Source organism: Schistocerca piceifrons, chromosome 5 (genome assembly GCF_021461385.2).
Source record: "Schistocerca piceifrons isolate TAMUIC-IGC-003096 chromosome 5, iqSchPice1.1, whole genome shotgun sequence".
NCBI lineage: Eukaryota > Metazoa > Arthropoda > Insecta > Orthoptera > Acrididae > Schistocerca > Schistocerca piceifrons.
Genome location: NC_060142.1, coordinates 563781760 through 563800840, shown reverse-complemented (window position 1 = coordinate 563800840; position 19081 = coordinate 563781760). Strand labels below are relative to the sequence as shown.

At 40.4% G+C, this 19081-nt stretch overlaps 1 protein-coding gene across 1 annotated transcript in view; it reads left to right on the top strand.

Annotated features, from left to right (window-relative positions):
• Positions 1-2128, top strand: part of LOC124797988 (probable cytochrome P450 6a14) — a 113641-nt gene extending 111513 nt beyond the window's left edge. The window contains exon 7 of the mRNA XM_047261167.1: positions 1216-2128. Coding sequence (XP_047117123.1) covers positions 1216-1391 — 176 coding nt within the window. The 3' untranslated portion in view covers positions 1392-2128. The remainder of the gene's footprint in view (positions 1-1215) is intronic.
• The last annotated feature ends 16953 nt before the right edge of the window (positions 2129-19081 follow it).

Genomic DNA, 19081 nt, shown 5'->3' with positions numbered 1-19081 from the left:
GCAGGCAACGTCGAATATACCTGGAACGAGGAAATAAATATCCAGTTGCGGTTTCCGCTGAGTTTTACTGGACACTTTGGCGAATTTTCTAACCGACGAAAATGTTACCTTAACGTTTATACCTGTCGAATTAAGACACGATTTTTTAATGGAAATACATTTTTTTTACACTGGAAAGAGCCTAACGAAATAACATATATGTAGCTAGCTCAAATAGGAACAATATAATAGCGCCGTACGCCACTATCCCCCGTCGGCAGACTAGGTCCCACACACGTCTTCCCTACTGTGAGCTGGGAAGAGTGGGCAGGGGTTCGGGGGGGGGGGGGGGCGGAGGGGGGGACGGAGAGTAGGATATATTGATGGAGACAGTGGCGCACTGTTTGGGTTGGCTCAGCCCTACCATATCTAGTTGTTCACCTACGTGGCCTACATGTTACTACTGATTGTTGGAATAGTTGGACGGTTTTCTACATTAAAGTAAGACAAAACCATGGTGTGACTATGTTTTAAAAATGGTGTGTGTGTGTGTATGTGTGGACAGGTCAATTTTTAAGGTTTCGTGGACGGTTGACAGAGACGTGATGATGTTAGATACATTTTAGTAGCGGGAGGGAGGAGAAAACTGTTAATGTAATTCCGCAACAGTGAACCTAATGACGGGAACATATCTTCTTCAAAAGGTAGTCAACAAGAATAGCATCATGTACTTTAATGCAATAATTTCAAGATTGACTTATGAGAATTGATAAAAGCAAATTGTTTCTTCTAAAATTTGTTAGTGAACTAAGAAGAATACAAAATGTTATCGTGTGTCTCTGAATCTTACAACAGTTCCTTCTTTTTTACAAACGTTGTGGAAGGGATACTGTTTTATCTGAAGGGGGAAAAAATCTCAGAGTCTGTGCTTTGTCATGTACAATGAGGGAGCACAGAAGTTTCGAAAACATAAGAATAATTTCGTACGGAAGTCTATGAAACACTGCAGGATGGTAATGACGGACAAACAATACATATGTGACGGACAAACAATACATATGTGACACGAACATATGATGATAAAAATAATGGAGGAAGTTATAACGGAACAGCAATGAATGAAATTTAAAACAAAGATAGTGTGTGACAATGGGATACGCGCATTTCGTATGCGTGTGTGTGTATGTGTTTTGATTTGCCTTCTCTGAAGTAAAGCACAATGATTTCCGTTCGCAGGTATGCGATTCGGCCTGATGCAGACCAAAATCGGACTGGCTAGTTTGCTCAGTCGCTACAACATAGAGACCTGCAGCCGGACTGTCAAGGAGCTGAAGATGGATCCGCGTTCGTTCATCTTGACTCCAGTCTCTGGCATTTGGCTACGTTACGTTGCGAGATCCCAAAAAGCTTAACTGTGTTTTTGTGAGCATCTGTAGACATAAATTTTGTAAACATAAAGTCTATTATTTTTATAATACTTGCCTCAGCAAGATGTTTCCGAAAGCAGTTGCCAACTCTCAGCAGGTGGAAAGAGGCAGAAATTTAGATTTAACTGACTTTGAAACTGTCATGATTTGCTTATCGATGTGCGCAGGGAAGGATTCTTTGAACGACTCCACCATACACCTGTACAGAAAATACGTGTTAACGACAACCAAAGTCCGCTGTGTGTGTATGTTACACCTCTTCCGCAATATAGGCCATTTCTATATGCGTATTTTCTTATCTGCACTATTTATGTGTGTGTCTAATTATGTACCGTCAAAGTCTTTTATGTTAGCTGTTGTTTTACGTAGCGTACCTTAAGTGAATTAGAATACAAAACATATGAATTACGTATCATCTATCGATATAATCTTAATGAATCTTTGACGTTATTGGAGCAGACGACTGTTAAGATCGTCTGCACTTCGCATTCTTGTGTGTTCTTTACGAATCAAAAGATAACGTCATTTTGAAAATTTGAGAGACATTGAGCTCCAGATTGAATTTCAGTTGCATCACTTCGTTGTCTTATTTCTGAGACAGCATGTTGTAAGTTTGTTTGTCCATCTTTGATAATTGTGTAGAGTTTAGACGAAAAAGTTCGTGTTTTGTTGTAAGGCTTGTTATCATTAATCTAAAATAAACACCTACAATAAATGAAAAATATTTTGTACCATGACAACGAAATAAATACCAGTATTCGTTATAAGTTAATCGTCGCTTAACTGAAGGGAAACAAGCAACTCAGGAAATTATGTATCAAACTTACGAAATTTAGACCAGCAGAAGAAGACAGAGCACGCCGTAAATCAATCAAGAAAACTTAATTAAATACAAGAAGTAACGAAAAGAAAAAACAGAAAACTTTTGACTTCGTGTGTTTCCTCCCTTAAGGCCTTTGCCTGCCACTGTGGCCGAGCGGTTCTAGGCGCCTCAGTCTGGAACCGCGCTGCTGCTACGGTCGCAGGTTCGAATCCTGCCTCGGGCATGGATGTGTGTGATGTCCTTAGGATAGTTAGGTTTAAGTAATTCTAAGTCTAGGGGACTGATGACCTCAGATGTTAAGTCCCATAGTGTTTAGAGCCATTTGAACCACTTGAACCTTAAGGCCTTTATCTTAAAGCATGTAACGGGTAGTAAAATACGGTTATGAACAAGCTAATAAAAGGTAAAGTTGTCAGCATTAATTTGTTGACATATCTACTGTGCTTGAAGACCAGTTTGAGGACAAAAATATGACTTTCTGCTCGTATAATACATTTTACTGTTAGACAATGTCCATGGAATCCAGTTAGGGTACATCTTTTTAGAAGTACAGGGAATCAGCTGCTCCGTTTCATCGATATGAAACTGATTTAGAGTATCTTAGAAAGATATTACTCACTAGACCAACTTCTTTTTCCCTGTTTTTTTCTTTCTACCCTGCACTTTATTCGTAGCGTCTGCCATGGCTGTCTTCACAGAGTGCCACACTTTCTCCACGTCTCCTTCATCATCTGCATTTTGTAGTACATCGAAACGGTTATCTATATCTAATTCAAACTCTTTATATTTTTCCTCACTTTTTAGTTTTGCGACGTCAAATCCTGTTGTTCGAACGGTTCAAATGGCTCTGAGGACTATGGGACTTAACATCTGTGGTCATCAGTCCCCTAGAACTTAGAACTACTTAAACCTAACTAACCTAAGAACATCACACATCCATGCCCGAGGCAGGATTCGAACCTGCGACCGTAGCAGTCGCGCAAATCCTGTTGTAGCGACCTGGAGATCGACCGGGAAATCACAAGTCGCAATTGACTGTTACAGAGAAATAAATTTTGTCTTATGTGAATTCTTTGTATTCTTTTTGGCGAGTTCTCTTGTGAGCTAGCGACACTGTTTTGTGTAAACTTTGAGTCTGTTAAAGATGTTTACTAACAAGTTGTGTGTGCTATCATTCTGGACCAGCGCATCACTCACGGAACCCTACAGTGGTGACCCGAGCAGGAACACGGGATAATGACGTATCAACTTGGAAATGGCAACGTTAAACAGGAGGACGCGAACGAAGTACACCTCACTGCAAGCAGACTCCTCCGTCGTCCAGTAACTACCGATTCATCCGTTTCCTGCACGAGGTGGGACTGCACAAGAAGTCAAACTGCGGGTGTTCTGGACATCTAGACCAGGAATCTTGTTCACACAAGCTTAAAGCATTTTCTATCAGCATGGTATTCACCACGGTACGGCACAATTTTACTGCATTATTGCACATTTAAATGAATCATAGCCTGTACTGGCGGAGGAGGCATTGAAAAACTGCTTAATCAAACAGTTTCCACCTACTCCGGAGATTAAGTTACAGAGGTTATTAGCGGACCAGCGCTTCGGAAGCAAGTCACACACGAAGAATTGCTAGAACTTCGGTCACTGGGGGGAGGAGGGGGAGGGAGGAGGGTCGGAACTATTGCCTGAAAGGTCATTGCCAATACTTTGATAAAAAAAATCCTGATAACCTGTGGATGATGAATGATACTACCGGCGGACGCGGAATTGCCTCTGACAGAATGACAGTGCTGGCAGAAAAAGCCGTTGCTGCTTGTCTACATTTCAATGCTGGCAGCACTGTAGCTAGAATCGACATGGCTTGCGAGCGCGAACCAAGCATTTCAGTGGCAGTTTCACGAAACGGCCCCGTTCAAGGCTTTCAGTCGGATGCTCTGGTGGATTCCACAGAACAGATGGCAGAGAGCGTTCAGGTGTAACGTGCAAGTCGCAGCACTACAGAATAGACAACATGCGGAGGACACGAAAACTAATCGAGGGCGTCAGCACTCAACCAAGAGTACAAAGACAGGACAAATAAGGATAAAGATTATTGATGTTGGTTTCACCAGCGTTTTGGAGACTGGGCACGCAAGTGCACTGCGCCTTGCTAACACACTAACTCTTTCGACGTCCTCTAAATGGCACTACCGACAGTCGTGCTGCATTTTTCAGTCGTTCTGCTCTCCTCTCCTGACGCGACTGCCGCGCCGGATGTGCTGGAGAAGCCCGTAAGCGAAAAATTCCGCGGCGTGCACTTGGGCCCACAACGCAGGAAGATTTCCACGGAGGAACCGTCGCAGTGATTTTCTGCACACGTCACTAACGGGTAAACTGTTCTAATTCCGGAAGGTCTCCTTTTCCTGAACGGGAAAGGTTTCAGCCCTAATGTACAGAACAACGGGACATCAGACTTTTTTCCGTACGGCAAATAAATGTGGTCCTGTGCTCGGCACTGAATTACTCAACGCACGACGTTATTGCACTACTTTCGCTTCTGTCTGTGAGGACCTCAGCTTCGAGGAGTTCCGATTTCATTTCCAAGATGCGATCAGTAGTCGTAACGTGCCTAGTCAGAATCTTCAAAGAACTGGTTTTACGGGCGCAGTCAGCGTATCTCGGTGGCTCTTTGTGGTGGAAACAAATTCAGCAACAGAGTTTTGGTGAACACTGGTTCAGAACTAAGTTCGCCGCTGATAAATCATTTCTAACCGAACAGTATGGTGGCTCCTCTAGTTTTACACTGGCGAGCAATTCACTCATCAAGGCATGCAGCATGAAGACAATGAAATTATACACCGGCTTAAAAAACTATTCGAACGGAATTTTTTGTAGCAGATGTCAGTGACCTCATTTTCGGAGCGTATTAATACGCCATTTCAAATTTGTCGTGCACTGCGGACAGTTGCTGAGATCGCAGGTGTTAAGTACGGAGGGAATCTGAGTTATATTTTTGATGAGTTTCCTGACATTATATCAATAACACAGGCAAAGACTAAGGTCCAGCAAAACACGCACTTCATCCGCACCTCACTAGGTCCAAAGGCGGCAGCCAAACCCTGATGGCTCACTCCAGAAAATTTCGCGGCAGCAAAAAACGACATACAGGTAGACAAGCAAATTCAGGAATGAGTGACAAGCCCATCTGAGAGCCAGTAGGCTTCTCCTTACATATGGTACAAAAATGTGATGGCACATGTGACAACTATCGTGCGCTGAACCCAAGAACACCTAACAGGTATCTGACACCACACGTCATGGATTTCAACAACTCCATAGCGAGAGCTAAAGTTTTTAACGTCATTGACTGTGGCCAACGTTATTCACAAATTCCTGGGCACCTACTGACGTTAAAAAGACAGCACTCAATATGACATTTGGATTTTTCCGAAAGTCAAATGGTATACCGAAAGAGTCATACATTCTACACACCAAGATGGAATGTTTTCTATTCCTTCTGCCTTATCTGATCTTAAGTTCTACAAAGCTCTTTTAAATTCTGATGTTCATTCATCACCTGCTCAGGGGCCCCGAATTCCTCTTTTGTTCTATGGATGACATTCTGGTTTTCTCAGAGCCCACACTCAGCGCAAGGTCGAAATGCTCCAAGTTTTTTAGCGTCTACAATAGTATAGAATGGTAATCAACCAAGATAAATGTGTTCCTAGGCTTTGAAGTTTTGTTAGCGGGAATCACACTCTTATCAGAACGTATGGGTACTATCCGCAACATATCTCTGCCAAAAATATAAAAAGATTTGAGGTTTCTGAGCGTGCTAAACTACTACTGTCGGCACCTGTCCCAAACAGCTGTACTCCTAAAAGGGAAATATACAGCCGGAAGAAGAATAACTGATAGCTTGCGACAGAGTCAAGGACTCAGCAGTGCAGCCTATACTGCTTGCATATCCACACCATAATTCGCATGTAGCACCATCGACAGAGTGTTACACGCCATGTATGGCGCCGTCTGGCATTTTAGAGACTCACTTGAAGGGAAACATTTCTCCACCTTGTAATGGTCGCCTAGTCGTAGATATTGGTAATTGTTATAATTGCACTATTTCACTCCCATTTACGGAGCTTGTTAGCACTTGATGTTAGGTTGGCGCCATTAAAATGCATTGTGGTAATCACTGCTGCTTGCTGGATCGCTACTGTGTTTCGATGCTGATGCTGGCTCTAAATCTGGTTGTCCAGGGTTAAAAACATGAGGTCCCGTGTTTTTTATGTGCTTTTGATGATAAAGAACGAGCGAAACCAACAAATATGTAAACTTCAAATATTTATTACTCTGGTGGCCATCTTAATTTCACTGTCCACCAAAGACCATGAAACAACACAAAGTAGTACTTCTTTTACATCTTCTTTGCATTGTTTATCCGCCTCAAACAATAACACACAAACACACTTTACCAAAGTGACATTCCGACTGCGCCCTCAACCCTTCTTGCTGCTTGTATTTATAACCTTGTCAAAGAACTACTAAAAAGAGAGATAGTTTATAAGTCACATGTACATCTGTTATCATAATTTGTGCAGAAAAGTTATTAATTTACAGCAAGTGACATAATTTAACATGTTATTAGAATGACAGACAGATTTGTTGACTTGACAGAATAATTCTTTGTTACAAAAAGGCCGTTTTTTAGAAGTTTGTCAATTGACTTCTCTAATTTGCATAAATAAGTAAACAACATGAATTATTAAGAATTACATTGGTTTTCGTCTAAAATAGGATTGATTACGTGAATACTCAGTGAAAACGCTCCTAGTGAACAAATACGTTTCACTGGGTGATTTTTATTTAAGGAGATCCAAAATACGTAAGTTGGCCACTATTTTTCGTACTCCATATTAATTATTTAAGATGAACTTAGTGTTTTTACATGATGACATTTGCTGTATCAGTGATCAAGTGATATTAACTTTTGTGTGGGTCAGTTATTCAGTATAATTTAATTTATATAATTTAATTTAATTTATGGAGACATGTTATGCAATCATTGTTAAAATACACAATAACTTTTCTATTATCATAAATTCGTTAAAGTAAAGCCTTTAATATGTTCCGTTACACTGACCACGCTCCTCTAACGGCGCTCCACACAAAAGGACTCTCAAACGGGTCACTTAGGCATAAAGAATTAGTGTCGCAGTTTACGATGGATGTGCATCACATCAGTGGAACCAGAAATGTGGTCGCATACATTAAGGCTGTACTGGACTCGATCCTTTGTTTCCTGTGGGAACAAGGACATTCCAGCCTGGAATTAGGACAGGTGTATGTCCCGGAGTTGGCTGTATCTTTTGGTATGACAAATCTCGTAACACACTTCAAGTCATGTTCCTCGAACACATTCGGCGTTTGGTCTTCTATGCGTTGCATGATTTGTCTGATCCGGAAGTTCATGCCATTGTAAGGTTACTGACAAAGATAGTTATTTGGCCCGTTTTAAAGAAGGATTGCAGAACGTGGGTAACGTTACCAGCAATGCAAAGTAGGGATTTATGAGTCGGCGCCTAGATGCACTGAGGACTTGTAAGCAAGGGTGCCCATACGGTAGTTTGTGGAGCGATGCGGGTCCTAGATCTGGGGGTTCGAAATATTTTTAACGTTTGAATGTTTCTTATAATATTTAAAACTCGTGTTCGTGTCAAGTTGGTATCTGAAAAATGTGCAAAACTTATTTTTGATGTATGTAATCCTCATTGCAGGGCAACAGAACTATGTGAACATTTGTTTTTAAACAGAAATACGCAGAGCTTACGCTACACGATTCGAAATCCAGGCTAGCCGGTACATCAAACAATTCGTCTGCGAGAAAACAATATGATTTCAATGAAAACAAAATGACTCAGTTTAAAGTATTAGCCCTAGATATTGTTAATCTTTATCTTAAGTTTTGCAGTCATTGCACTAGGTCTGTTACTGTAAATAAACAGCAAATGAACATAAAAATTAACGCATCTGACTTTCTGATAAAACTACTTGAAAATTCTCTGGTGTTAAGCCTCTGAACTGATATAGATATTATTTTCACAAATACACTCTGACAATCAGTATGTCTTACACTGGACATGAACTTTGATGGTAATTAAATTTACTGGCCTCTGCGCTCTGAATGCTCATCTGCTCTGCAACTTATTATAATTACGTAACTGTCAAAAATCAAATTTCATTTGCAGTACTTGCGATATACAGTGCAAGACAGTATCATAACAATTTTCATAAATGCTTCTCAGTACATAATTAGCGACGTGCAATGCGATTATGCAAACACAGTCATGAAAGCAAATGAAAACGGGGAACTAATATTAACGACTGATAAATGGGAAAAACACTCCAAGTTTAACTATGTTTCATTTAGCCACGACAACCATACACCTTTTCATAAAGTTCTCAGACCTAGACAAGTTAGAAAAATATTTCTTAATAACTTTCCTGTGTACAGTTGCCTCCCTTGACACCTGTTTCAATTACAAGACAAAACCATATACTTCATTATAAAATTTCTACAGCAACCTTCAACCATACGTGATGTTTTAACAATCAGAAGCTGCACAGTTACAAATATATATAAAAAAACTAGATTACCTTCAAAGTTGGTTTTCATCATGCTTTCATTAATATAAACTCATTTGCTTCTTCCCTAAAACATATTATTACAAAATCCTTCTTAAATAATGCTACGTTCACTACAAAGCAGGCCAGCTTCCACCCTTTTTTAAACCAAGTACGTTGCCAGACAGTTCAATGCATTCTGCTATGCTACTATCTGACTCATTCTGACAAAGCAAAGTTAACCTCTCTGACCAACATCACTGGTCTCAAATAGTTTTACAAAGAATATGATTATATCGATTTTACAGAGGTTGAGTACATTTATTAAATTCGCAACTTCATTCACATTTATGGCCAAAGATCCCTATATTTTGCAAGACGAATGGCGACTTGCAGGCAATCATGAAAAAGTTCCAGTTCCAACACTGTTAAAAACCTGCGTGAGCTTTAAATCATTTTCTTGAAAGAAAAAACATCTGACTACACTATATTTTTTCCTTTCCCTAAGAACTAGAGCGGGATGGGGGAAGGGGGGACTCGCCCCCGTTATGGGCGGTCGTGCTTGGTAGAACCGTTGCCATATTCAGAAAATTACTGTTACTTGCTCACAGTTTCAGACTGTTTCACAAGATGGCCTGAGTCATATCCCATTAAAGAGACTGCCGCTGTTACAGTGGCAAAGACGTTGGTTAATGGCTGGATTTCACGATTCGGGTCTCTGAAGGTGACTGCGACTGATCGAAGCAGGCAGTTTGAAGCATCATTGTTTCAGGAGCTGCTTCGACTATGCGGTTGAACATACTGTGCATTCAAATCACCATTTCCATCTCACAAGTAATGGTGTGGTGGAACAATTGCTCCACACCTTGGAAGTTGACGTATGACACACAACAGCCCGGATGATATTTGCGGAAAATTAGAGATTGCCAAATGAGCTTATTACGGACAAACCCACAAAGATTACAACGGCGAGGAGTGTTTCTGAGTTCGGGAAGATAATGTCTCTTCTGCTGCCGACCGTGTCTAAGGCTCACAGTGACAAACCAGTCTTCATTCATAGGGATCTGTTCAAATCTGCTCACTTTTTCCTGCAACATGGTTTTATCCACCCAACTTTTATGTCACCATACACTGGTGATACAAGAGGACCACACAATTGTAAAATTTCTAGGAACAGACGTGAGGAGACGGTTTCAATTGAGTGCTTAAGGGGACCACACCATGGTTCAGGTCGAAAAAATCGATTTTTCTTCATATTTCGATAGATTAAGGTTTTATTTAAGTACTCTGAAAAGGATTTTGCTGAAAAAAATTTTTTCGGGCATTTAAAGAGCATTTCCTAACACTTTTCTGTCACCCACTTTTCTGCATATATTTTTGATCTTTATATCCCCTACATTGCACGTTAGGGATTTTTTTTCCTCCCTAGTGTGATGGCTATCCTTGGAATGCAACGGTCGGTATTCTTTTGTTTCTGGTGTTTGTAAACAACACGCTTTCAAATACGCGGTTAGTTTTGTTCAAGTGTGATTGCGAGTAGTTATTACACTGACGTTTGCAGTGCTTGTTTACGTGTGTTTTGTTGTGTTTATTGACGAAACGTAAAGGCGTTTTCAAGAAACGACAATTTAGAGGAAACAGGTTTAGAAAGCTTTCTGTACAAGAGGTTATGTCGCCTGGAAACGATGTTTCTAATTGTAAGTCTTCAATAAGTGTATCATCAAAGAAGCTCTCACCATTTCAAGAGAGTTACAACGAATTTACTGTAAGTGACAAAGGGGTCAGGAACATTATTATAAATTTGAGAATATTACCAGATGTAATTTCTAAATTTGTAAAATGTAGACAGTGTGGTGAGTCAAAGGGTGTGAAAATTTGTGAGAGTACCAGTGGGAGAAAAGGCCTAGCAATTGCTTTGGATTTAATTTGCACTAAATGCTCAGCTGTGATTTCATTTATGAGTTCTTCAAAACCAGATGCAAGTGGCCCTTAGGAAATCAATACTAGATTAGTTTATGCCTGACAGTCCATTGGCAAGGGCATGGCTGCAGGGAGAACATTTTGTACGGTGATGAACTTACAGCAACCACCAAATAAATTTGAAAAACTGACTGCAATATTAGAGAAAGCTGTATGTGAGGTCAGTGAGGAAAGCATGAAACTGGCTGCTAGGGAAGAAGTGGAAGAAAGTGATGGATGTTCGGATATTGCAGTTGCACTTGATGGAAGTTGGCAGAAGAGAGGACATACTTCTCTGAAAGGAGTAGTGACACTGGTAAAGTGTTAGATGTGGAGATAATGTCTAATTATTGCAAATGTTGTAAAGTCAATAGACATAAATAACACAACTGTGTGGCTAATTTTAGAGGAACAAGTGGTGGTATGGGAGTACAACAAATATTTCATCCCTCTGTAGGAACAAGAGGCGTACGGTACACCAAATATTTGGGTGATGGTGACAGTAAGGCATACAACAATGTGGTGAACTCTACCCCATATGGAGATGCCATTATTAACAAAATAGAATGTGTTCAAAAACGTTTGGAAACAAGGCTGAGAAAACTAACTGTTGATATGAGAGGAAAAAAATTAGAAGATGGAAAATTATTGACCAGACAGGATCGGTTAACTAAAACTGAAATAGAAAACTAACAGGTATACTATGGGCAGGCAATTAGGAGAACTAAAGGAAATCTGGAGGCAATTAAGAGAGATGTTTGGGCCATGTTCTTCCATAAGTCCCCTACAGATGATAAGCCATGTCATGGGTTGTGTCCATCAGGAGAAAATTCGAGGTGCAAATACAATAGGGCTCTGGCAACTGGAGAATCTTATTCTCACCAGGATTCTCTTCCTGCTGCTGTTGTTCCAGCAGTTAAACCTATTTTCAGAGACTTGGCTTATCCTAACCTTCTAAGGAAATGTCTGCATGGGCAGACACAGAACCCAAATGAATGTTTCAACAGCATAATTTGGAACTACCTTCCTAAAACTGTATTTGTAGGCATGCATACAATGAAACTAGGAGTTCCTGATGCTATTATTACATCCAATTGTGGTAATATTGATAAGTGTTGGGTACTGAAAAAGCTGGGTATTAATCCTGGTGAAAATATGATCACTGGGCTGCAACATTGCGATAAAATGAGGATAGCCGATGCAGACAGGTCTGCATCTATTATGGCCAAGAAAGCAAGACAAACATCCAGGAAGGTGGAAAAGAAAATGGAAGACCTGTTAGAGGCCAAAGAAGGGCCATAATATGCAGCAGGACAGTTTTAATTAACTGTAAGTAAATTTCAAAACTTTTTTCTTTAAAGTCAATTTCCAGCAAACTAAAATTTTCAGTACATATGGCCCATTGTATTAGAAACTATCGCAGATCAATGAATGAAATTTTCAGAGACTCTGCATAATATAAAAGGCCGCCTCTGGTACTATATTCATTAATATTCCCCCATTAGGAAGTTCACAAAAAAATATTTTCTGCAGAAAAAACTTAATATTTTTTGTTAACAAATTTAAAAAATTATTTCTTAAAAACTATAAAATGGATAAAGTAGATTTTAGTACAGTTGACTCTATTAGCATCATGTAACATACAGTAAAAATATTAATAGGTTTTTCAGAAATGGGTCAAATACTTGCCTAAATTAACACGGGTTAGATAGGGAGGGTGTGGTCCGCTTAAGGTCCGCTCACCTTGCAGAATAGACGACGGGCACGGATTCAGCTGGGAGGACGAAATACGTCTACGGGTTGAGACCAGCCACCCGTTACCACTTCGCCCCAGACGACGAATTCGACCGGCATGGACATCGCGTAGATAAACGAGCAGCATTGGCCGCGCAATCACTTGCGCCAGGACGTCTACCAACAGCGAGGGAAACGACCTATCATGGTTAAACAATAACATTCGAAAAATGCTGAGGAAGCAGAGGCTGTGTTACACTCTCGGTTCAAAAGAGAACGTGCAAATGACGACAGGCAAAGTTTAGAAGAGATTCACGCATCTGTGAAAAGATATGTTTGTGAAGCATACAACTTGTAACGTCCCCTTAGAAAAATTAATGAATTACTGTGCTGATAAACATCTTATGTTATTTGATTTTCAAACAGCTGAGCAAAACTGAACGTACTCAGACATTCACTAAAGTGACACACAATATTTTTATCGCAACGCAATCTGACTTTCAAAAAGCCCTACAAAACAATGGCCCTGACTAACAATAACCTATACCTTTCATGAATCACTTACCTCACAAAAATCTTCATTGCTCGAACTACTGCAATACAGCGAACGTCAATACTGCCAGCTAAAGAAAAGATTCTAACTACTGAAGGCACTAACTACTGATAGGCATAGTTAGCAAATGAAATATTTTGATAGAGAACAAACAATGTATTTACCTTAATAGTGTTCAAAAGTCATTATATATATATATATATATATATATATATATATATATATATATATATATATATGTATATATCAGTTCATGACATCCAGTCTTACAAATTTACTGTCTCTGATGGACACACGTTCAGATCATCCGCTCTCAAAACTCCGCCATCTCTCTCCCCACATCCACCACTGCTGGCGGCTCACCTCCAGCTGTGCAACGCTACGCGCTGTTAACATCCAGCTGCCCAAACTACAGCAAACAACAATGCAAACCAGTCACAGACTGCACACAGCACAGCCAGTGATTTTCATACAGAGCGCCACGTGGCGTTACCAATAAAAAAACCTAAACAGCCTACTTACGAACTACCTCCGTCATACCTTACCAAAAGATCTGGCCGAGAACCCGAGAAAATTCTGGTCCTATATAAAATCGCTAGACGGGTCTAAGGCTTCCATCCAGTCACTCATTGACCAGTCTGGCATGGCAGTTAAAAATAGCAAAACGGAAGCCATAGTCTTAAATTTCGCGTTAAAAAATCGTTCACGCAGGAGAATCTGACAAACATATCGTCGTTTGACCATCGAACAGACTACCGTACAGCCGACATAGTAATAAGCATTCCTGCATTCACGGAGTAAAGAAACAACAGTAAGAATTGAAAACAAATATGTCGCCAGGTCAGGATGAGATCCCAGTTCGGTTTTTCAAAGAACACTCTATGCTACTGGTCTCTTACTTATCTTGGATTCATCACGAATCTCTCTTTCAGTGGCAAGTCCTAAAAGGCTGGAAAAAAGCGCACGTGATTCCTGTATATAAGAATGGCAAAAGAACGGACCCGCAAAATTACGAACAATATCCCTAACATCAGTTTGCTGCAGTATCCTTGAACGTTGTATTCTCAGTTCTAATATAACAAATTTTCTTGAGGCCGAGAAGCTTATGTTCACGAATCAGCAAGGTTTTAAAAAGCATCGCTCATGTAGAACTTAGATTGCCCTTTTCTCATTTGACATACTGCAAACTATGGATGAAGGGGAACAGGCAGATTTCATACTTCCAGATTTCCGGAAAGCATTTGACGCGGTGCCCCTTTGCAGACTGTTAAAGAGGGTAAGAACTTACGAAATACGTTTCCAGATATGGGAGTGGCTCGAACACTTCTTAATTAATAGAACCCACTATGTTGTCCTCGACGGGTTGTGTTCATCAGAAATAAGGACCAATGTTATGTACTATATATATGATCTGGCGGACAGGGTGGGGAGCAATCTGCGGTTGTTTGCTGATGATGCTATAGTATACAGAAGGGTGTCGAATTCCAAGTGACTGTAGGAGAATACGGGATGACTTAAAATTTCTAGTTAATGTGATGAATGGCAGCTAGCTCTAAATGTAGGAAAAAAAATGTAAGTCAATGCAGATGAGTAGAAAAACAAACTCGTGATGTTCAGATACAGCATCAGGTGTGTCACCCCTGACACAGTCACGCCATTTGAATATCGGCATGTAACGTTGCAAAGCAATGTGAAATGGAGCGTGGAATGCGAATGGTCGACTTCGTTTTATTGGAAGAATTCTGAGACAGTGTGGTTCCTTCGTAGAGGAGGCTGCATGTAGGATGCAGAGCAACCTCTTCCTGAGTTTCGAATCTGTACCAGGCCGGACTGAAGGAAGACATTGAAGCATTTCAAAGGGAGGCTGCTAGATTTATTACCAGGAGGTTTGATTAACACGCAAGTGCTTAGGGAACTCAAATGTGAATCCTTGGAGGGAAGGCCAAGTTCTTTTCGAGGAACGCTATTGAGAAAATGTAGTAGACCGGCATTTGAAGCTGACTGAGAGCGAATCCGCTGCCTCCAACACATATTTAACGTAAGAACCACGGAGATAACATACGAAAATTAGGGATCGTATAGGGGCATCGCTCTATTTGTGAGTGAAGTAGGAGGCGAAAAGACTAGTAGTGATATAGGGTACCCTCCGCCACGCACCGTTCGGTGGCTTGCGCTCTAAATGTAGGCCGAGAGGGCAGGACGGCAGATCAAACAACAGTTCACCGACGTTCCTTGGGTTCTGGGTCAATAAAAAAAAAGTTGGGTGGGGGGGGGGGGGGGGCAGTGACTCCTCTGGAGTAGGAACCTGAAGGTCGACCGGGAAATCATAATGAACAGTTGACTGTTACAGCAAGCTATATTTTGTCTTTTGTAAGCTCTTTGTATTCTTTTCGGCGAGCTTTTTTGTGACCTAGCGACACCGTATTGTGTAAACTTTGGGCCTATTAAAAGTGTTTATTAACAAGTTGTGTGTGCTATCATTCTGGGTCAGCGCATCACTCACAAAATCTTTCACTGGGCTAAGAGAAGGAAGAAAACGCCTGAGTTATAGCTACAGGATACAAATAATAAAGCTCTAAAGATAACTTATCTAGAAGCTCACAGACAAACTTAAAACTGAAAAGAGAAAATACATAATAACAATTTTTGAAAATGTGGAGCTGAATAGCAGAAACCCGGTTATAGGAGGTTCTTTGAGCATGTGAAAATTGCAAGAAAAGCGATCAACGCAAGAACTCAGTACATCAATGACAAAATTGGAATCATGGATATGGATGCTGAATCAATCTTAAAACGATGGAAAGAGTATTTCAGCGATCTACTCAGCTGTTCTATCCCTGAGGTATATTTCGATGAAAAATAAGAAGAAACAAAGGCGACAGAATAGTGAAAGGCAATGGAAGAAAAAAAAAAACATAAAGCACCAGGAGAGAATATGGTCTATGCAGAAATGCTGAAGGATACAGGAAGTAAGTTACAGACTTAGCTGTCCAAACTCATTCAGCTCATTAGAAAGACTGGGGCGCTGCCAGGCAACTGGAATACAGCAATCCTCTGTCAGACATACAAGAAAGGAAGCAAGATGTAATGGTCTAATTAGCGACGAATCAGTCTACTTAATGCGCCATACAGTATCCTTTGTACATTTTCTTTTTCTAAAGGTAAAACAAATTGCAGAAAATATCATAGTAGAATATCAGACTGGACAATTTGTTTTCTCTTTGGCAAATTATTGAAAAAATTGGGAAAGAGGTAGAAAAATCCAGGTACTATTCATAGATTTTCAAAGTGTTTATGACAGTATCCTTTGAGATAGCGTATATAAAACCTTGAAGGGGTTCCGTTCCCAAATAAACTCATTGGAATGTTTAGAGTGTGTATGAGTGAATCGAGAGCGATAGCAAGAACTTGGGGAGCATTTCGCCATAAGAACGCCGTTAAGACAGGGAGATGCATTGTCAAGCGAACCGTTTAATCTCACCCTGGAGGGAGTCATAACAGAGAGCAAAGGGAAGGATGTAATGGACTGTGAATGAAAAGTGGCAGGTTTCACGCATTTGCTTAAGCAGACGACATAGCATCAGTGAGCGAGAGGGAACAAGATCTTGGAGAGATGTACAGAAGTGTCGCCATATCAGCAAGCCAAGCCAGAATACTCATCAGTAAACAAGAAACGGAACATATGCAAGCAGACCGAGCTAAATATGCACAAAAGCACTTCCCAGCTAACGGAGACAATTTCAAGTCTGTTGATTAGCTCAGTTGCAAAGAAAGTTGATACAGTTCTTATAATCAGATACCCATAAATGTGAATGAAAGACTTTCTGCTGGCTCCAGATGTCTATACGTCTCTGAGATACATTCAAGTCTAAAGCTCTACTACATGCGGCAAAAATGGACCACAGTGCCATTATACGTCCCATACGTTGTCCTCTATGGCTCAGAAAGAGGAGATGCAAAAGCTTCTATCATTGAAAGAAAGGCGGTGAGAAGAATCAGGGTCCCGATGAGAGACGGAGATACTTGAAAAGCAAGAAGAGTAATGAAATTTGTGAGATAATGAACCAGCTCTACATTTTACAATATCAAAATAATAGATGACCCCAATGGGCAGATCACTTAATCCTTAAACCACAGACCCGACTTCCTAAGCGAGATTTCATTGCCTACACTACAACAGAAAGACCTCTGGATACGCCCAGAAATAGACAGGAAGATGACAAAAAGTAAGCTGCAGAAGCTTTGAATTGTAGTTAGTTGAGAGGAAACAACGACAGACAGAATGCAGCGGAGAAGGTAGTTGAAACACTGCGGGACCTACAAAGCTGGTGACTGCTGGATAAGTAAGTAAATAAGTAAGTAGAAAGGAATACGACACTGTGGTTGCTGTCTCAATTGACAAGCAGCTGACAAACTGAAGTGGCTGAAATTTGTTTTAAAAAAGAGACTGAGACATCAAACTTTGTAACAAAGGATTTCAGATTGATATGTCAAATATTATCTCCAACGTTACACGCCGAAACAGGTTCACATTTCTGAATAAATTTATTCACAACTATAAAGACTTCGAGTTTGCAAATTTATCTTCAGACCCGTGTTAAAGGTAAAGCTGTCATCTACCCAAAGGCTGGTTTGAAAGCTACCTTGGTTTCCTGGGCATGAGCCTGTTTCAGCTGGTATGCCACAGCCTTGCTGCGACCTTTGAACTGACTTATCCAGATAGTTATAGGACACCTGCAGTTTAATGTGGATTCGGAATCACGGTGCAACTCGGCCAATTTTCACGTTAAGAACGTTGCCAGAGGTGAAATAAGTTAAAAAGTGATGGATAATATACCTAGGACTTACCGCAGATCGAATACCAGGCTTCTGGATCAGAAGTGGCACTTTAGACACTAGGCTACCACATCAGCGATACCATGGTCAAAATACAAAACAAAATCAGGATGAATAATGAAACATTTGGAAAACAAATTATTCTTTTGTATGGTGCATACTAATGGTGTTTATGTTGCTATGATACAGTTAGAAATAGTAACATACTCTTAGAAACTTTCTTAAGAAAACTGTGTCCTGGACCACGACTCGAATCTAGAACCTTGCCTTTCGCAGCGATGGTCTAACCAAATGAACATCCTGGTACGATTACCCCCCCCCCCCCCCCCCCCACAAAGAGCTTTAATTCTGTTATAACCTGTCTCCTACATACCTGTCTCCTGCAGAAGCTCTTCTACATACCTTACTGAAGTAGCACCATGACTACCATTCCTGGAAGAAAGGATATCAAAAACAAATTACTCAGCAAGAGTTACCGATTGAAATACAAGGTGCGCAAAACAAAACTGACATGGAAAGTAATGGGTATTTAAAAAAGTTCCATATTTTCACATGTGGTAATGAAAAACCAAGATAAAAACTTCCTATAATCATGGTCTCGAAAATGTATACCTTATGAGCTATGAGCATTTTTTCGTCTTTGTTGCTGTGAAACACACTTCTTCTAATGTAAGGTCTTTGCTGTTACAAACGACCTACAGGCATTAGCGCCTTGTAGTATAAATATCTCTGGAGTGAGCTTTTAGATGCGCAAAACAGTTTTCGCGTTGTCAACATACACTCCCAGCTTGGCCACTGTATGTCTGGATGGCGTAGACCCGTCCGCAATGCTCCCTGTAAATTTTTTAATACAAATTCATCGCTAGCGCCGACAGATTTGCTTCGTAGATGTTGTGGAACAGGTGTAGGCCTTTTGTAGATACTATAATAATTTGCATTTGATACCTCTCTCTCTCTCTCTCTCTCTCACACACACACACACACACACACACACACACACACACCGTTTTCTTCTACATTGCGCACACAATCATTTCAGACAACAGTGAAACATTTCACAAATATTTTGTTTTTGCATAAAGGGCGTATGTTCTGGTTTCGAGCAAACGACCTTGCCATACATCACATATGTGTAAGCTGTCAGATGTGTTTCAAGAGGAAAAC